The sequence below is a fragment of the Plasmodium vinckei genome (genome assembly GCF_900681995.1).
Source record: "Plasmodium vinckei vinckei genome assembly, chromosome: PVVCY_14".
Classification (NCBI taxonomy): Eukaryota; Apicomplexa; class Aconoidasida; order Haemosporida; family Plasmodiidae; genus Plasmodium; species Plasmodium vinckei.
Genome location: NC_051306.1, coordinates 1,739,319 through 1,748,495, shown reverse-complemented (window position 1 = coordinate 1,748,495; position 9,177 = coordinate 1,739,319). Strand labels below are relative to the sequence as shown.

General features: G+C 22.2%; 2 protein-coding genes across 2 annotated transcripts; one reads left to right on the top strand and one right to left on the bottom strand.

The window, feature by feature from the left end:
- Window positions 1-534: 534 nt before the first annotated feature.
- Window positions 535-963, bottom strand: PVVCY_1404830 (mitosis protein dim1, putative; the record flags this gene model as incomplete). Its single annotated transcript, XM_008624548.1, has 1 exon — window positions 535-963. The coding sequence occupies one exon, from the start codon at window positions 961-963 to the stop codon at window positions 535-537; it is 429 nt and encodes a 142-aa protein (XP_008622770.1).
- Window positions 964-2,800: 1,837 nt separating this feature from the next.
- Window positions 2,801-8,291, top strand: PVVCY_1404820 (amino acid transporter, putative; the record flags this gene model as incomplete). The annotated part of the gene is made up of 3 exons (XM_008624549.1): window positions 2,801-2,972; window positions 3,074-7,965; window positions 8,094-8,291. The coding sequence occupies 3 exons, from the start codon at window positions 2,801-2,803 to the stop codon at window positions 8,289-8,291; spliced, it is 5,262 nt and encodes a 1,753-aa protein (XP_008622771.1).
- Window positions 8,292-9,177: the final 886 nt, after the last annotated feature.

Below are 9,177 nucleotides of genomic sequence, written 5' to 3'. Positions count from 1 at the left end.
TTACGTAAATACTGAATCCTTTCGAGGATTATAGGCAATTCATTTGCCCACATGATATATGTGTTATATACCTTTTTCACTCTTGTCTATACCAATATCAATATACATATATTTAGACAAAAGATTTAAGAACATAAAAACTCATATATATGTCGAAATAATTATTCATTGTTATATTAAAATTGTTTTAATAAATAATTTAATTAATACGGTGTTTTATAACATTAAAAAAAAAATAGAGTCTATGACTAATTCACTTTTGTTTTGTAATATAAGCACAAATAAAATACCACGAATGTATTCCCCATAATATGAAAAATATTTTTATATTTAAAATAAATAAAAAAGTTATATGCATATACTTTAAACAAAATGTATGGGTAATAAAAATATAACATTTTATAGCTTCAAATTGTTGTCTTCAACACATTTTATAGCTATTATTACAACAATATAATTAGTGACATATACTTAAAAAATATATATTTTTTTATTGAGTTTTTCTTCAGACATTTCATAATAATTTTTTTTAATTCAATATTTATATTTAGTTGAATAATCTTTAGGTGATATAACTAAACCTCTTCCTTTTCTTGCGCCTCTAAATATGGTTTCAACGATATCAATAAATTCTTGTTTATTATTCATAGGCCAATTTATTTTATTATTATTACCTGTACCTAAATCTATCATCATGTGTTTATTTCTATAAAAAAACATAACAGAAACTGGATCATACAATTCATACATTGTATTAAAATCAGGAACTTCGGTGATATCTACCAAATATATAACACAAAAGTTTTTTATATCATCAGCTACTTTATATAATAATTCATCCATTTTCATACAATCAGGATCGTAATCATGACCAAAACGAATACAAACCAATCGCTCATCTTCGTTTACTATAGCTTGATCAACTGCCCAACCACTATTTAAATGCTGAAGCATAAACGACATTTTCAAAAAAATTTAAATTATATATATTTTTTTATTAGTAAACAATTATAATGTATTGTTAATATTTATAAATACAACATAGCAAATTTTATATTTCAATTAATGTATTTCTTTAATTATATTTAAATTATTTCACTTATTAATTACTATATCTTTTATATTTAGAAAAAATAAATATTTTAACATATATATATTGGGTTATTCGGTATCGTAAAACAGTTCAAAAATATTCACATGTATTAATCAAACGGTGGTAATATAATTTTTATTTTGTTATCTTAAAAAAATTAAAAAAAAAAGGACAAATCTTTTTTAAATTATTATTTTTATATAGAAACCGTTTAATTAAAATAATGAAAAATACAAATCAAAACCTATACTATATATATATTGACCTTTTTATTAATTTTTAAATGAAATAAATTTATAAAATCACAAATGTATAAGATAGCTTCTTAATATACAATTTTGCTTATTTCATCATATTCTATAATCTACAATATTTCCTATGTATTGTTTTTTCGCCATATTATATTAGTAGCTTTTACCCAAATGGTTAAAAAAAACTTACGTAAAGACTTTGAAACTTTGTTCACATTATAGTTGCATTTAGCAATATATATTATATATACAAATGTATATCTTGTTATAATATATAGCTATTTCAAGAATGTGATGTCTAACATTAACTGAGTATATCATCACATGGCAACGATGATGATATTAAAGTATATATTTTTCTCCCTTTAAATTAAAATAAACGAAAAAAAACATAATAAATGGGTAAAAATTATGCTATTGTTTTTTAACAAACACAATTGGGTCATGAAACATACAATTTAATTTTAAATAATAATTCAATAAATTGTAATATATATTTTTTTCTCATAAATCATCTTTTAAAATAGAAACAGATATAAATAGAACTATAATTGTCCCTTACAACAAAATTTTCATCTTTATAAAGTTCTTTTATTTTTTTGTATATGTGTGTGTGTGCATTGAAACTTAAAAGTTCATTTGATTTTAATAACCCTAAATTGTTTAATATTTCATATCTATATAATATTTAAAATTGTGATTTTCTACAATAAAATAATTCAAATTTTTAAATGTAGAAAATTTATTATTATTATTTTATAATAAAGTAAGGTATTTTTTTTAAAAAAAATATTGAAATTATTTTTTTTTTTTCGTTTTATCGAGCATGTGTAAAATAAAACGTTTACATGAGGAAAATAATGAGTAACCTTCGCTGATCATATTTGCTCTAATTTTCCATTTTAAAAATATTTACAAATCAATAATTATATATATAATATATTTGAATTAAGGGAAATTTTGTAATATTTTTTTTTCATTAGTTTTTAAAATATTTATATTGTGTGTTTAATTATAACTAACATTTTTTAAATGAAATTACACCTGTAGTATAAAACACACATTTCTGTTTATTCATATACAGCATTGAATGTAGAATTTTCAAAAGAACATAAATCCAAACATGTGTTAGTTTTTTTTTACTGCAATTATTTATATATATAAACCACATATTATATACACCAAAAAAAAGGATATATAAGTCACCAAATTATAATATAAATATTTTTTTCAATAATTTCCCAAAATATTGTATTTTTCATTTTATATCAATTATTTTATTTGCATTTGTATACATATATATGTTCATTTGAGGAACATTGTTTCATTATGTTCAAGCAAAATGTATATTTACACATTCTGCCGTTCCCATAATGGTTAACATTTGCGTTTGTTTGAGTTTAAACTTTATTTCACACATTATATTGTGATTTTTTGATTTATTATTTTAATAAAAATGAGCGCAAAATGGCTACCTAATATATCACTTTTTAATTTCAATAAAACAAATAATAAACAAAATTTTGTAAGAAGCCGTAAACGGTTTCGTACAATTACGTGGAAATATGCCAAAACAATTGGACCGTTTGCTTCATTCATATATTTATTTAATCAAACTATAGGATCAGGTATATTTAAAAGAAAAATTATTTATATGAAAATGTGTCCATCGCTTAAACTCTATATATATATATTACCTAGTAATAATTTATTTTTAATTTGTCTATAGGTTTATTTGACATCCCAAGTTTAATTGATGAAGTAGGATGGATTCCAGTAATTTTCGGAAATGTGTTTGTATGCTCTGTTGCTGCTTTTTGCAGTTTAATGATTTTAAGAGCGATGACTATTATACCAAAAAACAAAAATTTTGAGCAACGAATTGAATATAGTGCAGTTATAAAATATTTTATGTCGAATGAAAAATATAAATTTGTTTCTTTTTTATATCACTTGGGGAATATATGCAACAATATTTGTGGAATACTTGTTATATCGAAAATAATTGACATATTCATTATTAAAATATTTGGATATACTATATTATTTGAAATATATCCTCAAATACAAATTAAAAAATGCTCCTTACCTTTTTTAGATGCTATGTTTAATGGTTATTACTATTCTAATACAGGAAATTATGAAACAATATTTATATGTGGGTTTACTATAGGCTATATAATTAACGCAATAATATGTATACACCTTTCGTCAAAAGGGCTAGAGGAAACGATAAATTATCAGTATGTTGTTTTTATGATATTTATGAGCTCTTTTTTATATTTATCCATTTCTTCAACAATTTATTTATTTTCACATAATTACAATGATGGCCCAACCGCAATTAAAAGTATAAATATGCATAATAATTTAATATTAAGTAGAGCCCACATAGAACCAGATTTAATAAAAAATTATCAGACATATAATGAATTAAATCATTTTAAAAAAACATTACTATTATGCAAAAACACAGTTTCTAGTGAGTGTCTAATTTCAAATAAAATTGAAAAAAACAGTTTTTCAAATTATTTAAATGGCTTATATGAATGGAATAATAATATAGATAAAAATGTAAGCGCGAAGATCAATAACAATAGTAAAATTTTAAACAATTTCAACGAAAAAAATAATATTTTACATTCAAAAAAACCTTCATTTTTCTGCTCATTTATGGGGTTAAACAATCTATATAAAAAAAAAACTTATATTTTTCGAAATAGCATTTTTTTCCTCACAGTATTAAGTTGCTCTAAGGATTTAAAAATTCATAAAAGTGTCAACATTGTATATTTTTATTATGTATATAAAATATATAATGAATTTTATATCAACAATTCCAACGCTACACACTCAGAAAAAATGAAACAATTTAATATGAACTCAGAAAATTATATTGAAGAAGAATATTATAATAATTATAAAAATGATTTAACAAATAAATATAACAACTTTTCTAAAAATGGAAATACTACAAACGATAATAAAAATAAAGAAAAGGAAATACGGAACAAAACATTTTTTGAAAAATTATACCTTATGGTTAGTAAAATAGAAGGAATAAAAACATATTGTATGGGGAAAACATTCGCAAATTTTATTGATTCATATGGATTTGTTAGTAATATACCATCGTGGGGAAATGAAATAACAGATGATGTTAATGTATCTAAATCTATATGGTTTACAGTTATATTTAGCAGCATTTTTTATTTTATTTTTGGTATAATATTTTGTTTAAATAATTCTTTTAAAAATATAAATACATCAGTTTTATATATTTTTAATTTAGTTGCTGTTGCCCCTAAAGTCATCACTGGCTCTATATCGATGCGTTATGATTTAATGAATTTAGACATATGCTCAGATAATGTAGCATTTTTTTTTGCTTGTATCGCACCATTTTTGTTAGCATGGTTATTTTCAAATGGAATACTATTTTCAAATACATTTAATTATATAAGCTTAATATGTGGGCTTTTTTGTAATTTTCTATCGCCAGCATTTACTTATATATCAGCATGTGAAAGCAATGCATCTTTTTATAAAAACCCACTAAGAAAATATACAATCGTTAATAGAAAAAAAACAGTACTTTCATCAAGCTCTGATATTCGAAAAGCTTTAGGGAATATAATTGACAAATTTGGAGATGATAATCATCATATAGATAAAAATGATAACGAAAATGGAACACTAAAAAAGAGGGTAAGTAAATTTAATAGATCGATGTCTTTAAGCCAATCTGGAATATATAATAATTCAATAACCTCAAGTAATAATTCTGGAAGTTTTTTTATTTTTGAAAATGGGGAATATATACCTAAAAGTTATTCAAAAGACGATACTGACATCACAAATTTGTCAAATAAATCATCTATTGAAATTACTCCATTACTTGATAATTGTGATTTTATGGAAAAAAATAAAATTGATAAAAAGGAAGAGTCCTTTGATAATGTAACAAACAAAGAGATTAATCAAATTAAAAAAAAAAAGAAAGGGATAAGATTTTCAAGTGAAGTAGAAAATGATGATGAAGACAATAATTTTAAAAACATCAATATATACAATTCATATGAAAAAAGAGAAAAAAATAATAACAAAAATAAATATCAAAAAGAACCCCTTTCCTCCAAAAAAAAAGCAGTTTGCTTTTCAGAATCATTCGATATGGATGATGGAGAAAATAATACTAATTCAAATAAAAATCAATACTCTCCAATTATAGAATTAAATACAAAGGAAAATTATCCTAAAAAAAAAACAAATATCAAAAAAAAAATAATGTTTTCGGAAGAAGTAGAAGTGTGTAAGGATAAAGGTAAATATGAGGGAACTAAAAAAAATGTGAAGAAGAAAAAAGGAGTAGCCTTTTCAGATAAAGTAGAAATGAATTGTGATGATAAAAAACAAAATTTTAAATTTAATGATGATATTGAAGCTTTTGCACCAGAAAAATATACCCAAGAAGATAAGACAAATTTATATAAAAATGAAAATAAATTAAACAGTATATTATCAAATGAAATAAATGATAGTTGTATAACAAAATTCAAAACAGAAAAAGAACCCAAATTAATGAGTGCTAATGACGATAAGGAAAAGGAATATAGTACATATGCTAAAAATAGTGATAAAGTAAATATTGACAATAAATGTTTACATGAAAAAATGTCTACTTATGAAATAGTAATAAATAATAGCGAAATTATTCAAGAAGATATAAAAAAATGTGAAAACAAAAAAAATAATGAGTTTGCTTTGTCTTCAAATAATAGCAATGATAATAAAAAATTGGGCGTAAATTTAAACAAACCCCCATGCTTAGAATATGAAAGAATTCTCAGCGATTCAGCTATTAATTATAATGTAGATGATGAAATTAATGAGGCCGAAAAAAAGAAAAATGAATTAATTATTAAAAATAGAAGTTTCGAAAATCCTGATCATCAAATTTTTAAACGGAAAAGAGAAAAATTAAAATCCCAATTTAAATCTAATATGTCTACGGATTTTATCAATTATGACAAATTAATTCAGGGTATAAATTCGTTAACATCTGAAGAAATAAACGAAGATATTAATAATACCATAGTAAATTATTCAACACGAAATGAAACAACTTTTGATGATGATAATGTTAATTGTGATTTACCCACTACGGGTTATGTTATAGAAGAACATAAAAGTATATTCAAAGAAATATCTCCGCAAGAAACAATATTAAAAAATATTGACAATGAACTTGGTAAAAAAGAAACATTGCATTACCCTGAAAGAAATGAAAATATTAAATTCCAAGACTCGGAAAAACTTTTAAATAAAGAACAAAACAAAAATAATTCATGTTATAAAATATCTCTATCATTTGAAAATAATATTCCCCATGAAAAGGAAAATCAAACATTTCTATCACATCATTCAATAAATGAACATGATAATAGTAAAAATAATACATTATTTGTTAGACAGAGGAAAAAATTGAAATCATCTTTTCATGCCAATGGTAATATGATAATTGGAGATAGTAAAGAAGCGATACATGTAGAGCAAATTAATAAATTTCGTAATAAATTTAATCTTGAATCTGATTTAAATGATAAGAATAATAATAATATACAAATATCTGAAAATGAAATTAATGATGAAAAGGCTATTGGAAATACAGAGTTCGAAATTGTCCCAATATTAAGAATAATGAAATCTTATGAAAACCACATATTAACAGAGAATGACGATCCTCAAATAAAAAATGTGAAAAAAAATAAACCAATAAAAAATGTAAGACATCAAACACATTACAAGTTTGCTGATTTATCAGACCTGTACGATGATATACATAAATACGAATTAGAAAATGTTGAAACAAATTATGTAAATAACAAAACAGATAATGATGAGGAGAGTAAACAACTTTTGGAAATAAATAAAAATAACAATTTAAATAAAAAGAGAAATGAAACGAATGAAACACTTTCATCAATAGAAAATGAAAAATCATCTATTATAAAGCAAATAGAACAAATATATACAGAATTAGCAGACAGAATGCATTCTGGTATTTCTGAAATATCTACGAACGATGATATTGATTATGTTGATATACGTCAATTTAAGATAATAGATAATAATAACCCAGTTAAACATTATTATAATGTTTTTCATAAAAGTAAAAATTACAATTCGAATATATATGAACATATATATTCAAATAACATTATTTTGGATAATAAAACAAATATGGATCATTTATGCTCCATATTTTTATTTGGTAATCCTTTAGAAAGAAATGAAGAATATGAAGAAAGCCGAAAAAAAATAAGTAAAAATAATGAAATCACTAATATAACTAGTTCTCAAAATAAAATATCAGATATAAAAAAAAATTCCGGAATTTCTACATCCTTTGAAAATACAAAGAATAATTTATCCAATTCCGGATTACATGAAGAACAGATATCATCAATTAACTCACCATCCTCTCGAAATATAGAAAATTATATTGAAATTGTCAATAAAAATTACAATATCAAAAGTACATCGGTCACTGTTAAACCATCAGCTTTGAAAAAGACAAGCGTGAATTTTAGTATAAATGATGAAGTTATTAACAATGAGGTAATAAAAACTATTAATATAACTTTAATAAAATTATATTACACTATTTTAAATTAAATAAAAATATGTCTAAATACCTTAAAAGTTTTGCATTACATACATATGTATAATATATATGTTTTTTTCAGGAATTAAATAATATAATAAAAAGTAATGATATAAACATCAAGAAAAACAGTTCTAATAAAATTGAAGTAATGAAAATTCGAATTCATGTTTATCCAGATGTTCTTCAGAAATATCACGTAGAAACAACCTACGTATTATTGGGTTTTTTGACTGCATTTTCATTTGTTGGTATTATAACCGATTTGTTATTTGGATAAATGCAAAATTTATATATTTCTTTTATGATAAAAACATTTTTAAAAGAAAATTATTAATTGACATATGCATTGTAAGATATATATTTGTGAATTTACTTTTATACCATTGTTTAGTTTGTATTTACCGTTATTGTATCTACATATTTATATTTGTATTATCTGATTATATACATTTATAAAATGTAGAATCAATAAAATATTATCCTGATACTATATTGTAAAAAATTATGACTATATGTTTAATCTTTTATAATTTTACTTTATTCAACTGTGTATATAATATTTTTTTGTTATGTAACATTTTTTTTGCAGATATTTTGTTTCTTTAAATATATTTTCATATTATTTATTTTGAAGCAACCGATTTGTTAATTCATTGAAAAATACATTTTGTTCTGTTTTTTAAGTTTAACTCCAGACATAAATAATATAAAAAAATGTCTTTATGTAGAAATTTTTTTTTTTTAATTTTAGCCATATTTTTAGTACAATGCTATTTCAATGTAATGAATAAAAAGGTATTTTTTAAGCATGGTATTTTTATGTGTAAACTATACATTTTCCTTAATATCAATTAATATTGCTACTTACGTTAAAAAATCCCAAAAGGTTATAATTAATTTACATTTACGTATAAATATGTGTGTGTTTTTTTTCTACTCATTAAAATTCTATTACTACTATAGTAATACAAAAGTATACGGTCTTTATTTGTCGTGAAATTTAACAATTCTTGGTATATATTATTTTCTATTATTATAACAGTTTCAAGGGCATCATTAATTTATTTTTTTCTACAAATGTTATAGTAGACTATAAATTTTTTGAATATGCCTTTTTTCAATATGATTAAGTGTTAATAAAAAACTGTAAATAACTATAATGC